General features: G+C 49.6%; 7 protein-coding genes across 7 annotated transcripts; 3 read left to right on the top strand and 4 right to left on the bottom strand.

The window, feature by feature from the left end:
* Positions 1-103: 103 nt before the first annotated feature.
* Positions 104-3,023, bottom strand: FOX2 (bifunctional hydroxyacyl-CoA dehydrogenase/enoyl-CoA hydratase fox2; the record flags this gene model as incomplete). Its single annotated transcript, XM_044821897.1, has 5 exons — positions 104-395; positions 444-1,468; positions 1,517-2,313; positions 2,362-2,788; positions 2,865-3,023. 5 exons carry the CDS (start codon positions 3,021-3,023, stop codon positions 104-106), a joined length of 2,700 nt encoding a protein of 899 aa, XP_044683230.1.
* Positions 3,024-4,068: 1,045 nt separating this feature from the next.
* J7337_004196 (uncharacterized protein) lies at positions 4,069-5,006 on the top strand (the record flags this gene model as incomplete). Its single annotated transcript, XM_044821896.1, has 2 exons — positions 4,069-4,360; positions 4,411-5,006. The coding sequence occupies 2 exons, from the start codon at positions 4,069-4,071 to the stop codon at positions 5,004-5,006; spliced, it is 888 nt and encodes a 295-aa protein (XP_044683229.1).
* A 344-nt stretch (positions 5,007-5,350) lies between these two features.
* Positions 5,351-6,760, bottom strand: J7337_004195 (uncharacterized protein; the record flags this gene model as incomplete). The annotated part of the gene is made up of 1 exon (XM_044821895.1): positions 5,351-6,760. One exon carries the CDS (start codon positions 6,758-6,760, stop codon positions 5,351-5,353), a length of 1,410 nt encoding a protein of 469 aa, XP_044683228.1.
* A 1,283-nt stretch (positions 6,761-8,043) lies between these two features.
* Positions 8,044-9,861, top strand: J7337_004194 (uncharacterized protein; the record flags this gene model as incomplete). Its single annotated transcript, XM_044821894.1, has 3 exons — positions 8,044-8,320; positions 8,373-8,999; positions 9,050-9,861. The coding sequence occupies 3 exons, from the start codon at positions 8,044-8,046 to the stop codon at positions 9,859-9,861; spliced, it is 1,716 nt and encodes a 571-aa protein (XP_044683227.1).
* A 403-nt stretch (positions 9,862-10,264) lies between these two features.
* J7337_004193 (uncharacterized protein) lies at positions 10,265-11,728 on the bottom strand (the record flags this gene model as incomplete). The annotated part of the gene is made up of 2 exons (XM_044821893.1): positions 10,265-11,659; positions 11,708-11,728. 2 exons carry the CDS (start codon positions 11,726-11,728, stop codon positions 10,265-10,267), a joined length of 1,416 nt encoding a protein of 471 aa, XP_044683226.1.
* Positions 11,729-13,757: 2,029 nt separating this feature from the next.
* On the top strand, positions 13,758-14,424 carry BLI3 (BLI-3 blue-light-inducible Bli-3 protein; the record flags this gene model as incomplete). Its single annotated transcript, XM_044821892.1, has 2 exons — positions 13,758-13,952; positions 14,002-14,424. The coding sequence occupies 2 exons, from the start codon at positions 13,758-13,760 to the stop codon at positions 14,422-14,424; spliced, it is 618 nt and encodes a 205-aa protein (XP_044683225.1).
* An 82-nt stretch (positions 14,425-14,506) lies between these two features.
* DPH5 (diphthine synthase) lies at positions 14,507-15,465 on the bottom strand (the record flags this gene model as incomplete). The annotated part of the gene is made up of 3 exons (XM_044821891.1): positions 14,507-15,110; positions 15,158-15,282; positions 15,331-15,465. The coding sequence occupies 3 exons, from the start codon at positions 15,463-15,465 to the stop codon at positions 14,507-14,509; spliced, it is 864 nt and encodes a 287-aa protein (XP_044683224.1).
* Between the last annotated feature and the right edge of the window lie 165 nt (positions 15,466-15,630).

The following is a 15,630-nucleotide window of genomic DNA, read 5'->3' as shown; positions in this document are numbered from 1 at the left end:
AACAGGACATGATAAGAATCACATCACTCAACTACAATACAAACTTTATGATAGTACATGCATATCCCATTGCAGAAACTCCGTTGATCGTGCTGAATTTTGTTTAGAGCTTGCTCTTGCCGTCGGTTCTGAGCTCAGCAGCCGCTCCGGCGATGGCAGGCTTGCCAGTCTCCTTAACCTTGGTCTGGAAGATGATCTTGTTGCCTTCTCGCCACATTTCTGTGACAAGGGTCTGACCAGGGATGACAACACCAGCAAAGCGGACCTTGATGTTCTTGAAGGCACCGAAACGCTCGTAGACGGCCTTTCCAGCGATACCGAAGGAGCAGAGACCGTGGAGAATAGGGGCCTTGAAGCCACCAACCTTGGCAAAGGCAGGGTCGATGTGAAGAGGGCTACTCATGTTAGTTATGATTCAGATGGCGGATGATAGTAAAACTTACTTGTAATCACCACTCAAGCGGTAGATGGCAGCCTGGTCATCGTGGGTAGGTGACTCAACGACAACATCAGGGGCACGAGAAGGGGGCTTGTTGGCAGCAGTGGAAGCACCGCGGTCAGCACCGCGCTTGGGACCACCGAAACCACCGGCACCACGGAGGAAGACGCTGGCCTCATTGTAGAAGACGTCCTCGCCAGTGTTGGCGTCGACGGTAGTGGTGGAGGTTCGGGCGATAGAGGCATTACCCTTGTCGATGACCTCAACGAGACGACCTCGGGTAACAAGACGAGCATTGGTGGGGATAGGGAACTTGCGGATCTCAAGATATTGCTCACCATGAAGAAGCATCATAGGAGAGAAGTTGGGCACAATGTTGTCAAACTCGAATGGCATCTCCGCGTTGAAGGGAGGAATGACACCAAAGGTGGGAATGACCTGGAAGTCATCTGAGCCCTCGAAGACGTACTTGAGATCAGTGCGCTTGGCACCAACACCAAGGTTGTAGAGAATGACATCGCGCTCCTCGTACTTGTACTCGGTAGGCTTGCCCTCCTTCTTGAGAGTCTCCTCGATAACCTTGAGGTAGTTGGTCTCGCCAGATGACTCCTTAGGCTTAGATCGGTTCTCCAAGTTGGCCATGATCTTACCGATAGAGTCCTGGGACTTGGAGGGGTGGTCGGCACGGCCGTCAAAGGTGACGATATCCTTCCAGTTCTTGAGGACCTCCTCAGGGGTGAGGGTGACATCAACGGGGAAGCCATGTCCACCGGTTCGTTGCCATCGAGTCTGACCGCACCAGCCGCTGCCAACCTCGTACAAACCACCAGTAGGGTTGGGGCACTTGTCACTGCAGAGAGCGAGGACAAGAGGAGCAATGTAGTCAGGCTTAAAAGCCTGGACCATCTCCTCGGGCATTATGGTGGCAGTCATAGCAGTACCGGCATTGGGGGCAATAGTGTTAACATAGATGCCGTACTTCTGACCCTCGAGAGCAAGAGCTCGAGAGAAACCAAGGATACCACATTTCTATAACCATTAGCAATTATCACAACGAGCAGTATATTGAAAACTTACAGCAGCAGCGTAGTTGGCCTGGCCAAAGTTACCATAGATACCACTGGTTGAAGTAGTGTTCAGGACACGTCCGTACTTCTGCTTGAGGAAGTAAGGCCAAGCTGCCTTGGTGACCTTATAGGTACCTCGGAGATGCACGTTCAGGACGGGATCCCAGAGCTCGTCGTTCATGTTGGAGAAAGCCTTGTCGCGGAGGATGCCGGCATTGTTGATGACGATATCAATACGGCCAAATGCGTCAATAGCAGCCTTGACAACCTTCTCACCATCCTCAGCTGAGGCCTTGACACCAACGGCCTTGCCACCGAGCTTCTTGATCTCAGCAACCACAGGCTCGGGGTCGGCAAGATCGTTGACCACAACTGAAGCACCGTGCTTGGCAAAGGCCAGAGCGTAGACACGGCCAATACCAGCACCACCGCCAGTGACGAGAGCGACACGGCCAGTGAAGTCGAGCTTCTCGCCCTGCTCTGAAGGTCCCATCTTCATAGACTCCTCAAGCAATGTGAGGAAATCGTTGGGCCCCGTAGGGTACTGAGGGTTGGAGTAGTCGACAACCTTGTTCCAGTTCTTAATAATGGCACCGGGGGTATATGAGTCGTCAGCCTTGAGGAGAAGACCGCTAGATCGCTCCCATCGGAGCTTGGCCACGTGGCCGCCGCCAACCTCAAAGATACCACCAGTCTCCTCTGTGTTGTTCTTGTGGACCAAAACGGCAACGAGAGGCACAACCCATTCAGGCTTAAGGTTGGCGAGCACATCAGGAGGCATGATGGTCTCGGTCATTCGGCTAGCAGCTATTTTGGATTAGTGTACGGAGCTCATGAGGCGCGATTGTAACATACCAACAGGGGCAATGACATTGGCGAGAATGCCATACTTGATACCCTCCTTGGCAAGAGTCTCTGTGAAACCGACCATGGCGAGCTTGGCCGCGGAATAGTTGGTCTGGCCGAAGTTGCCAAAGAGGCCAGCAGCCGAGGCTGTGTTGATAACACGGCCGTATTTTTGCTTGCGGAAATGAGGCCAAGCAGCGCGGGCGCACTTGTATGAGCCCTTGATGTGTACCTTGTAAATCAGGTCCCAATCCTCATCTTTCATGTTCTTGAAGCTGATATCACGTAGGATACCAGCGTTATTGATGAGGATATCGATTCGGCCGAAGGCGCTGATGGCGGTCTCGATGATGCGCTCGCCGTTCTCTACTGAATCGTAGTTGGCAACAGCCTTGCCGCCAGCGGCCTTGATCTCGTTGACGACAACATCGGCGGCCTATCGTGACTGGTATTAGCTTTATGCGCTTTGCGCCTGGGAAAGCGGTTTTGCTCTTGCTGGGTGGTCCACGAACCTTTGATGAGTTGCCCTCGCCCTTGGAAGTACCACCAAGATCGTTCACGACGACACTGGCACCACGGGAGCCGAAGAAAGTAGCGTATGCCTTTCCGAGGCCACCGCCAGCGCCGGTGACGACAACAACTTGGCCGTCATATCTCAACTGGTCCGCCATTGTGTGTATGTGAGTGCGTGTGTGGTGTGATATTCGAATATGTAAGGGGGGTATAGTATGACACGCTCAAGATGATGAAAAAAAGACAGAGAGTAAGAGTGAGAGTGAGAGGATGAGGATGAAGAATTGCAACACGAATTAATTGGGGAGCGCAACGAGCAGCTCTTAACAAGCTTGGGCCGGCCTGCAACTCAAACCGTGTCGGGGATACCAAGGAACCTTGTGAAGGGGAAGCCTCGGCTTCTATGGGGTACCGAGGGGACTGGTTGCGGGGAATACGCTAGGCCGAGTCTGGCAAGGGACTGGCTTCACATGTAAAGCTGAGAGACGGCAGATGAGGTCATGCGGAGGAAATACCCTATAGCAGCCAATGTCACATGTCGTTACTGAATCAGCATAAGAGAATAAATAGTAAGTTATGTATTACATCTGGGGTAGTACCTAACGTCTTGTCAGGTTGTATTGTCGAGTGACGTTTCGAGTCTTACATGTGGGTTAACTACTGAGTAGATAATTGGAGGTGGAATGGCAGTTTCTTTACCAAGAACGACACGCAATGTCTGGTTTCCCTTCTTTTCCATCATACATAAGCTGGAAGCTCACGTAAATTGTTCAAATTTGAAATGATTATTGCTGTCCTTTGCCGTTAATTGTATTATTGCGCTTTCTCTTCAGTCGCATCCTCTTATAATTCTGTTGCCGACCTCCAATCCCGGGTCCGGCTACGGACATATCCCCACAAATTCCCTCTATTCCCTCCCCGCAAAACCAACCAAGCCCAGACCGGGCCACAAGCCTGATGCTGATTTGATCAACCCGAAGAGGTCAGTCATTGTGCCAATGTGTGTGAGAGTGTGTGCGCGCCTCTAGTGTCTCGTGTCTCCTCGGGCTTGAATTGCCCGATGAAAAAAGAAAGCAATTGACTGACAGTGACACCCGACACTCAATCATCCTATGGCTGCGCTATCAATACCCATACCGTACTATCGTTCTCACTCCCATGCCCTGTACATGCGCAGTAGCTTATTCATATCTTGATTGAATCATGGCTCCCCACTTCATCGACGACAAAACTGAGATTTGCCTACCCTTCATCCTCTCTCAGCTCAAACTCCACCGCGAAGAGTCTCCCGACCGCCCCTTTGTCATCGGCCTCAACGGTATTCAGGGCGCCGGCAAGTCGACCCTTGTCAAGGCATTGAGCAAGGCTCTCGAGAGCCAGCATGTGCCCACCCTTGTCTGTAGCATAGATGAGTTCTATCTCACTCGCCAGGATCAGGTTGCCCTCGCTGAAGCTCACCCTGACAATGCCCTTGTTCAGCATCGTGGGGAGCCTGGTAAGTAAAACCACACTGTTTAATGACTAGGCGGGTTCTAACAAGCTCAGGAACTCACGACCTGCCTTTCCTCAAGTCCGTCTTTGAGGCATTACTAAGAGGAGAGCCTACAAAGCTGCCAAAATACGACAAAGCCATCAAAGGCGGTCAAGGTGATCGCCTCCCAGAGTCTGAATGGCTTCCTGTGAATCAGCCAGGCCAGGACAAGATCCAGGCCATCATTTTGGAGGGGTGGTGTGTAGGCTTCCGTCCTCTGACCCGTGAGGATGTTGAGGCGAGGCTCAACATGCCCAACCGAACTCTCAAACAACATAAACTTGAGGACCTTCTATTCGTAAATGAGAAGCTCGCTGAGTATGACTCCGTCACAGATTCCTTCGACGCATTCATTCAAATCGACGCGGAAGATCTTGGCTACGTCTACGGTTGGCGATTGGAGCAAGAAGACCACTTGCGCGAGGAAAGAGGTGACCCGGAAGCAGGCATGACATCTGTGGAGGTGGTCAAATTCGTTGACGGATACTATCCTGCTTATGAGCTCTATACTGATAGGATGAGAAAAGGAGTTCTGGCCAACCGACCTGGCCGTCAATTGAGGATGGTAGTAGGCCGCGACAGAAAAGTAAAACATGTCCGACGAGTATAAAAAGGGGGACACAGTAAATGATCTCACCTCCACTCACACCCGAACAAACCAAACACAACAAACCTTCACGACAGACTAATGAACCATTTACGACCCTGAACCGGTTTCAGCGAAATGATATATTATTTCATCAAAGATGTGACCATCGTAGCGAATCTAAAAAAACATTTCCCCTGTATGTGAGCTCATATCTGCTCTAGGGTGTCTTGCGAACCTCATGGATATCTCACGCTCTGGTATCGAGTAAATCAGACTCAACTCCGGCACAATGCATTCATATCGGTCGTAAACTCATTTCCCGAAAAACGAAAAACCAACGACTCTGTCCATACGCCACGCAAAATCTATGCAGTTTTATCCTCCACTACTCGCTGGCCATCCTGCTTCATCTTAGAGAGCTTTCGGTCAATGGCCTGTGTCTTGAGACGGACAGCTTCTTCACGATCGGCTGCTTCTTGTTCGAACTCCTGAATGATTTTGCGCTTCTGTCTTCTTGAATCCAGAAGTTTTTGCATGAGTGCACTGAACTCATGGACAAACCATTCTCCCGAGGTTTCCCAATTTTCCATCGACATATTGGAAAACAGGTCATGCTGTTCCTTTTCACCCAGATGACGAAAATGCTCGAGTTTATCTTCCAAATTGCCAGCATTAACTCCAGTAACCTTCTGCCCATCCTTGGAAGGGTCAAAGTCGAAAGGCTGCTGCCGAAGGGAGGCAAAGGTCATAGAGTTAAGAGCCACGTCGTCGTACTCAGGGCTTGGACGACGTCGTTTTCTGTCGAGGCGACTAGTGTTTGGCATGAAGGTTGTCGTAGCTGGTATCGAGCTCTCTAAGAGAGCTCTTTGAACCACCGGCTTGGCAGGCTTGGGCCTAGGCGTTGTGTGTTCTTCCTCCTGAGAAGCGGACTCGGCATCTTCATCATCCAAACGGTGGACAGTCGGCTGCTGGGAGCTCTCGTTTTTGTAGCGCGTTTGCCATTGCGTTTCATGGCGCCTGGGTGATATATTCCTTGCTTGGTTCGTGTCGTAGGCCTCTGATCGGCCGGAATGTGACTTTCGAATCCTCACTTCACGCATGGGGATTTTGGAGTCCTGACGTGCCGGGGAGTCTGGTCGAGTTCGGCCACGTCCGTGATGGCCACTGAGTTTTCCATGCCTCACACTTACATCATCCTGGAAACCATCGCCCATATGATCAACATTGTGTTGCTGTGACCTACTGACCACGTTCATACGAAGATCATCACCAACAGTGAACAAATCACTTGTCGGCGGAGGTCGATGAAATCGATTGCGGTCAGGGAGCCGGTGTGACGGAATGGTCTTCTTAAGATCGCGAGTCAACTCCGGCCCAAGCTTAATGGGATCGGATGGCTCGTTGTGCGGAGTTGTGAGACCAGACTCCATGAAATTTTCGTCAAGTTGCGAACCAGAGAAGATGTCGACCCGGCGATCACTTGAATCTGCTTTAATCCGGCCATTCGGGGAAGATATCGAGCGCACTGGTGAATGATGCTGTGGTGGCTGACTGAAAGGATAGTCCTGTTTTGGAGGCGCGGTGTTTCTACCACCGAGTCCCGTGATCTCCCGAGGATAGCTAGTGGGACGAGGTGTAGGAGCTGGAGGAACGTGATGTGGTGGTTCTGACTTCGTGGGCTTGATATCCACCCCGGATTGAGCTTCGTTCGTTCGCTGGCCACCATTGGCGAAAGCCAGAAGCCGACCGCCTTTGTCTTTCAGACTGGGGGGCATATTCGCGTTGCTTCGATCAAACAGAAGATACACCGAGAGGCCTGGAGCGTTGTCGATGTGCGCTGGTAACTGAAAGCCTTGAAGGTCTCGTTTGATTATGTACGTCGAATTTATCGCTGGCGATGGATTATGCCCTTTGATTAAACAAGTGAATTGAAAGCGGATGAAAGCAAATCTGTAGTTCTTGCACCAGGCTCAAATCCCCAAGAACTAAAAGGGACCGTTCGTTGCAGGTTGTGAGTTGTGAACTGCACGAACCTAAGTGTTGTGTTGAAGATAAGGAAAAGTATATCAAATTGGGAGTCGCGGTTTCAGTTCACGCGCCCAAAGAGACGACAGGCAGGGGCGCGCCCAGGGAAAGCGCAAAGCGCCTAGGGAGTCGCGACGTCAGGTGACGTCGGCGGGAAGCTTCCGGTGGAGATCAACTTCCATTCCCAGGTGCATAGTCACCTTATCCTTGCATCCAGGTAAGACCCATAACTTTCACTTACATGAATGAGCCTCACCTTGACGCTCAGCGACCTCGCGCTAGCCACATGTCAGAATAAACAATTTTCTATATCAGATGAACTCTTGAAGTCATTGTGTGATAGTTTTCACGTGGTCTCTTTTCTCTTATAAAAAAAGCCGAGTTTGGGATACGGCGAGCCCAGAGACATTCAGGACGATATTATCATATGGGAAGGGCCAAATCATACGCTTCGATGCTTGAACACTTCAAAACTTTACAGCGATGTAGTTCTGTTCAAGTTGAAGCTAGTAACGGCACTCCCATGAGCTCGTGTTGCCAGCTCGGCAATTCCGATCTGACACGATCTGATGCAATCAATGCCTATCAAATGCCCTGAGGCTCCTCTTCCTCAAGCCCCTGACACGGATGACAAAGTACATCACAATCAAGGTTCCAGGAAACCAGTTACTCGCTAATTCATGTGTATATTGAATCACGTGAATCTCAGGAGACAACTCGTCAGAATCGATCATTCGTCGACGCCATCAACATATTCGGTCCTTCCGATGAAGTGCGATTCGACGCCGTGGCTTCTCAACACAGGGCTTCCCACGAGGTCTAAGGTATTTCTGTAATTCACATGACTATAATTTATCTCGCTGATCCCGTTTGCGGCTTATGGTAACCAGATGAGACTCTGTTCTTCGTGACGGGAGTTCCGTTCTCGTGAGTCGAAGTAATGGTTTAAAAGAAGGGGTTCATCGTGGCATTATGGCGATAACTCACGCTTAAATTCAATCATTCAATGAAAAGTCTTTAATAATCTTTTGCAATGCCCAGACTGTCTTCAATTTTCCTCATCGCTTTGGCTTCACCCTTAACCGCCTTGCCGGAGCCCACCAATTCCAAGTTTCAGAATCAAGGATCATGTTCTGGGAACACACCTACTACTCGAGACCAATGGTGTGGATTCGATGTCCACAGTGATTACTACTCGGTTGTTCCTGATACTGGTGTGACGAGAGAATACTGGCTTGAAATTAGCGAGATAACCTTTGCTCCGGATGGAGTTCCCAGATTCGCCCAAGCTATCAACGGAACGATACCAGGTATGAGAATGCAGACTTGGATCATATGCCGAACTGGAGCTAACTTTTCAAGGACCAACTATATTTGCCGACTGGGGCGATAATGTTGTCGTTCACATGACAAGTAATCTGAAGACTTCATCCAACGGTTCGTCCTTTCACTTCCATGGCACTCATCAAAATTACACAAACCCTCACGATGGTGTCGTTGCTATTACCCAGTGCCCTGTTGCACCAGGGTCCTCTGTAACATACAGATGGCGTGCGACCCAGTATGGTACCTCGTGGTATCACTCTCATTTTGGGCTCCAGACTTATGATGGTGTTTACGGTGGTTTGATCATTCGTGGTCCCGCAAGTGCCAACTATGATGAGGATGTTGGGACCATCATGCTCAGCGATTGGTCGCACAAGACTGTCAATCAACTTTTACATGATGTCCAGCGAGAGGGTCCTGCGCTGATGGATAATGTTCTAATCAACGGCACTAATGTCCATGGAAATGATACCGATACGAACCAGACTGGAGAGAGGTTCAGACTAGACTTCGAGGAGGGCAAGACATATCGCCTACGTCTCATCAACACTGGGATTGATACTCTATATAAGTTTTCCATCGATCATCATACTCTCAAAGTCATTGCGGTAGACTTTGTAGCAGTTGAGCCCTACGAAACCGACCACATCAGCCTCGCAATTGGTACTGTTCTCACAACTCCTTACCTAGTGCTTTTTTCTAATATTCTCTAGGTGAACGTATGGATATTCTTGTCACGGCAAACCAAGCTTCAAGGGCATCGTCATTTTGGCTTCGCGCTATCCCCCAACTTGACTGCACCAGAAACATCAATCCTCAAAATGCGCTCGGTATTGTATCTTATGCATCGAACAGCACTACACCCACGACGAAAGGACGCAAGCACGAGGATCATTGCCAAGATGAGCCTTACGAGAGCATTGTACCTGTCGTCCCTCGCAATGTTGGACCTCCTGAGATGGAAGTCATACAGAACGCCAACCGCTCTTGGAACTCAGATGGCATCATCAAATGGGCGCTTAACAGCACTACCATGATCGCAGAATGGGGCGAACCCTCCCTCCTCAAGCTCAATAACAGCGCCTCATTCACTAAGTCTAATGCTGTCATTCGTGTTCCCAAAAAGAATGTCTGGGTTTACCTTGCTATTGAAACAGAACAGGATATCTCCCATCCTATCCACCTTCACGGATTCGATTTTCAGATTCTCGCTCAAGGCCCCGGTCCATACGATTCAAATATCACCCTCAACACAGAAAATCCCCCACGCCGTGACACTGCTCTTTTACCTGCCAAAGGGCACCTTGTGATCGCATTTCTCACCGACAATCCAGGTGTGTGGCTCATGCACTGCCATATAGGTTGGCATGCTGCTGAAGGCTTCTCGCTACAATTTATTGTTCGAGAAGACGAGATCCCAAGCCTCGTGTCGGACCAGGAATACAAGGATATCGAAGAAGGTTGCAAAGCATGGAGCGACTTCTCACACAAGATGAAGATGGAGCAGGACGACTCGGGTATCTGATCAACCATGATAATATTGCCACAGTTACATAATACGATCGAATTCATAGACCCCTATAGACCATATACGAATTGCTCATGTCGCAAAACGTCAATCTGTCACTCATATTCAGTGTTTCCATGTTACACCTTCAATCCCGGCAGCCTTTGCCTATGTGGGCACATAATTGGCCATTGACCTGTCTAGAGATGATGCCCATTATTCCCATCCCGCTAATTCTCCATACCATTTTGTTCCTGAGACTCCATTCCGGTTCGTTAAAAACAACAACAAAAAGCATTAGCATCCTCATTGCTTGTAAGGGTATCTAAGCATGTTCGGACATAAACATATAACTCGTAACAATCCCATCTCGATTACCCGATTTCAACGCCAATGTCCCATAGCATCATTATACTGATTCTCAGTCAGCAAGGTCTTCATCCATTAGAATATCCAGGAAGGACGAGCCTGGGTGGGATTCTCCGCAACAGGGGCAGATACCCTCCTCGTCGCTGTCCCAATCGATATCGCTAATCTCGTATCCACTAGAGCGAGAAAACTGGACCCAGTCCCGCTTCTCCATGTCTCTAGAGATCGGCACTCGCTTCCAGATGACTGTTTCTTCGTCGCGGTTTGAAGCTGGATGGCCCTCTTCGGTCGGGGCAGGAGGCAAAGCGCCAAGCCTGACATGGCTGTGTGAGTGTCCATGAACAGTATCCGAATCGTTTTCACTGTCTTCGTCGTCATCATCCTTGGGCTTCCACGCTCGAATCACTCGGGCACACCATTTCTTGCCAGAGAGAGGTTGAAGATGCCTAGAGTGAGCCATATAGGAAGCCGGGCCATCAAGATACAAACCTTCGTCTTTGAGCATGCCGCTCATTTCGGCAGATGCTTTCATTCCAGTATCATCAAAGGGCATACCCGTGACTTGGAGTTCGTTCAGGGTGCAGCCAAGTTCATGAGAGCAAATATCGTGAAGCTCGGATCCGGAGAAGGGGAGAAGGGTGTCGGAAAAGTTCACCAGGTCCAGGCGCAGAGACACAAGAGAAGGCAGCATTCGTGGTCGTGGCTGTTTCCTGTTTCGGTAACTCGGATCGAAGGGTGCACGAAGCCCCTCGAGAAAGTCGACAATCTGGTTCCAAGTGTAGCACCGGAAGCCACCACGAACGAGAGGAGACTCGGTTGGACGTTGCTGAACTTTCAAGACGTGGTCCTTCTTCAAATCGCCGTGATAACAGCGGTCCAGTTTGTGTCGACGACAAGGCTGATCGTCATAGTATCGTGCAATAACACGAAAGGTGACATGCGTAATACCCTGACGAAATTTGATGGGAAGCTCGGCAAAGGTGCGAACAGCTTGAGGAGTTGTGAAAGTGAAGTTGTTCGACTCCCACAGGTATCGAGTACCTTCAAGGTGAAGAGCTCTACAGGTAGCCAGGAAATTAATGGCAATCTGGTTGCCTCGCGTTTTCTCTTTGTCAGACATGTTCTCAGGTGTAAGGGGGGACAGAGGATCGACAATTGGGAAAGGAGATTTCATAGCAAACTTCAGAATACGAAGAATGACTTCCATAGGAAGGTATGGATGACCGAGCTCCTGAGCGGTCATAGAAGATCGGGTCTTGCGCTTCAAAGGATTGTCTTGATTCATGTGGTTCAGAGCGACAGAAGACCAGGAAATGCCGTTTTCGCGCAGAATACGCTTGAGTTTCATGTTCTCTTCGGTGAGAGATTGATTTGCACGGCGGAGAGGATGATTAAAGGCGGCCTTAGCCTGGTCTTCCTTGTCCCGGCATTCCCACGGGTAAGCCGTCTGTAACTTGTCAGCTAACTCCAGGATGAATATCATTGAGATACTAACCGCGGGGGTGTTTGATGTCATGGTCACGTTTGGACGATAGTTGACGTATGCGGATGGCTAATTGAACGAATAACGTCGAATAAACGATCGCAAGTTCCAGTCAACGAGAGTGGGCGAGTAACAACTGCGTTAGTCAGAAGTGAAATGAAGATGTCGTGAGCTTAGCCAGAAACTAAGACCACAAATGGGGGGGATGGTCTTTATACAGTTAATGGCAATGGACAGGGTGGATGAAAATAAAATGGGAAAGAAGATGAAGTATGTAACCGACAGACTTGTATAGAAGAACAGAATGCAGAAGTAGGTATGCTGCAATCCTGTTGCGCCGGCACTGAATTAAGGGTTTGTCTCTTTTGCTGTGATGCGGTCTGGGAAACGAGGGGAGTAGGGTAGTCAAGTGAGGTGAAGAGTGGAAAAGGCACAACCGGCCAGGGAAATGCTATCCGGTTGCCTCTCGATATCGATTTGCGGATTGTAGTTGACAACAGCAAAGGCGCGATGCCTCCAGTGTCAGTTTGTGCTGGCTTGTAGATTGCAGAATAGCTTGGGACGGAGGAAGATGAGGGCTGGTGTTGTACGGGAAGTGCGTAGGGAAGTCACTGGTCGGCATGTTCTTACCTGAGGTTGCTTAAGCCAGGTGGAGTGGAGTTCCCGTCCTTAAAGTCTGATGTTTCTCGTGTGACGTTATAGGCTCGGATTAAGGAAGGGACCACTTGCAAGGTGCAACACAAAATTAATAAGGCAAGGACCGCCGGGCGAGTGCTACCCGTCGCACTTGTCTTTGTCGCTCGCCGGCTGAAATTTCCCAAAAGTGGCAGCCCATGCGATCGAGATCTCCGAAGGTCCACAGAGAGAGTTTATTTGGTAGACGGAGACAAAACATCCGGGAATCTTGAGGCAATGGCAGTATCTTCCGGCGTCATTAAACATTCATTACCTGTCAATTGGAATTAGGAAAGCACTGCGGCCAAGGAGTAACATCCCAATCTTTCAGTGGTGTAAACCGCTCACTCGACTCACATCAAGCTGAACGGGCTCCATGACAGGGAATGTAGCTGCAGATGGAGCAAAGCTCTTTTTCGAGCTTCCTATCGGAAATCTATAACAAACAGATAGCCTATAGCATTCCGAGCCTTGTAGCACAAGGGTTGCTATGCTATTCCTTGACGAAGATCGTGCTAGGGTCGAACGATCATTCTTCATCGGCTGCAGTTGAGTTATGAATTACCAAGAGATAATTTGAGTTTCAGTGGTCACATTATCCCTCGCGTCCTCTCTGAAGATATCCCTAGAATCATTCGGGATATCGCAATGATTCATATGCAATCATGTTCAGTAAGTCAAGGGTTCACACTGGCAGGGCTTCCTATGAATAACCAAAACTATATTCAATCCAATGCAGACGCCCTTGATGAACAAGCATTGTGTATGAGCGGAGCGGGTCTCTGCATTGAACGGAAGATGACACAACGGAAAGACTCGTTTCCTTTTGCTCTCGGCACTCAGATAAGTAAGGTAAGGTAGGGAGATCTTAGTAGCCTCACGTTAAATAATGGACCAATTAGACCAGGGCCAGCCATGAGATGCTGGTTCCCGTTATCATGGAGGCGGGTGAATTATAAGAAACATAAGCCCAGTGAGACTGAGACGTAGACATTTTGCCCGATCCCCAAATCATCTTACCGAAATCCAATATATCTATAGTCCTTGTTTGGCAGAATGACGCGAGATTTGTTGACACAACAGCTTCACGCCTCCGTGCAAGACCCCATCATGGACGCTGACGTCACCATTAATTATTGCTCGATCTCAAACACCCCGCTGCGATTGCCCTACATGTCGACTGAGCATCGATGATGAAATGCATACGATTGTACCATGATGGCTTGCATGCTACCTTAAGGTATGATGTGTAAGCAATAACCTGTTTGGTAGGAGGTATATAAATCTGCTGGCGAAGCCTCAGCTTTTGTGCTTGAGCTTTGATCTTATCTTCAAACATCAACATCAACAACCCAAAACACTCCCACTACGTACCAAACTGAGCAAGATGTCTTTCTCTAATGCAAACACCGGCGATGCCCCTGCCGATCCTTACAAGAAGGCAAACGCCGAGGAGGTGCCCCTCCAGACCAAGATTGAGGATCTTGTCCACTTCATCACCAAGGAGAAGTTTGGCATGATGACCACCCGGGGCTCAGGCTCTGGTAATCTTGTATCTCGCTGCATGGCGCTGGCTGCCACAGTATGTGTTCCTTTGATTGGAATTGAGACTCTATCTGACCCTACTACAGGAGACTGGAGGCATTGACCTTCTCTTCCACACCAACACGGAGTCTGGCAAGACCGACGACCTCGATGCTGACCCTCACGTCAACGTTTCTTTCATCAACGCCTCCGGAGAGTGGGCTTCCATTGCTGGCAATGCTAGTATTAGCACAGATAGAAGTCTTGTTTCCAAGCACTACAGCCCTACACTCAAGGCTTGGCTTGGTGATCTCGGTGACGGTGTCCATGATGGTTCTGAGAATGACCCTCGTATCGGAATCATCCGCGTCAAGACAGTATCGGTCACCTATTCTCTCGTTTCCAAGAACCTGCTGAGCCGCGCTGCCGACATTGCTTCCAGCGCCGTCACTGGCAAGCCTGCTTCGCCCAACACATTGAGGGAGATTTCGGAAGGGGATGTGCGATCTTGGCGCGCTTCGCGAGAGTAATGTTCTGAATAATGCAAATCTCGCTTGTACGATAGGACTTTTATCAAAGGCGATACGAATTCATGACAATATTAGCAACAGTTCACAGCTGCTTTCCGTACTCAGCTTTCCATAGTCTATCCCACTTCTCCTTGTCAACCGCAAACTGCCGGACGTAGTCAAGCTCCAGCTCGTGTGTCCTTCGACCAAGGAGGACGAGACTGTGAAGAGGAGGCCCTAGCTCCTCGTCGGTGGAGCAAAGCTCCTCCAAAGTACCGGCCACGAACTTCTCCGTCTTACCTCCCACGCGAGCAGCGCCAATGGCCAGACTGTCCTTGGTATAGACACCATCCTTGCGCTCATCCTCAATCTCTAGCATCTGCTTTGCACACTGGCCAACAGTCATGTAGCGAGGAGGCTCGTAGACCAGACGACCTCGGGCCATATTTTCGAGACTCTGCTCCTTAACCTTGATATCGACCAAGACTAGCGTGTGTAAGCCGATTTGACGGTTCTCCTTTATCCGATCGTAGAAAGATGCGGGCTTCCATGTATCAGTGAAAAAAACCATGGACACGGTTTGTCCAAAATTGTAGAGCTGTAGACCGCATGCGCCAATCCCGGACATGATGGAGGCATTGGGAACGGTTCGGACAGGGATTTCGAGTTCCCGGGCACGAAGCACGAGATCCGTATGAGTGGTAGCTCTGTGACGTATCAGTATACAGCTGCAAGTTGGATCACTAGATCGTACCCGAAGGGATCTCCAACTACAAGGAACGCAACATCTTCGTTCTGCGCATTTCGGAGGATCTCGTCGCTGTTTGACTCAACCATCTCACGGTCAGCTACAGTGATGGATCGTCCATAGTACGATTCCTAGCATAATTAGCATTGGCTCTTGGGTTAGGGAATGGTTGCATGTACCAAGACAGATTGCTCGACAAGCAGAATGCTAGTATAAGCCTCCAGATAGACCCTGGAGGCTTTCTTAACGACCTCAAGACCCTTGACAGTAATATCTGTCTCGTCGGAGAGACCAAGTCCCACGAGGTACAACATTGTGATCCTTCTACGTCTGACTCTCGCAGTGGTATTTCGTGGTGAAAAATTGTCCCCAGGTCGCGACTCAAAAAAAGAGTTGCCCCGCGGCGGGGTATTTTTAGCGCTTCCTGAGGTTGCTGTGACCTCATGCCAAATACCCCTGTCGCTCTAAAGTACCTAATT

The sequence above is a fragment of the Fusarium musae genome, chromosome 3 (genome assembly GCF_019915245.1).
Source record: "Fusarium musae strain F31 chromosome 3, whole genome shotgun sequence".
NCBI lineage: Eukaryota > Fungi > Ascomycota > Sordariomycetes > Hypocreales > Nectriaceae > Fusarium > Fusarium musae.
Note: the sequence above shows the minus strand (reverse complement) of the source record. Positions and strands in the feature narration are given on the sequence as shown.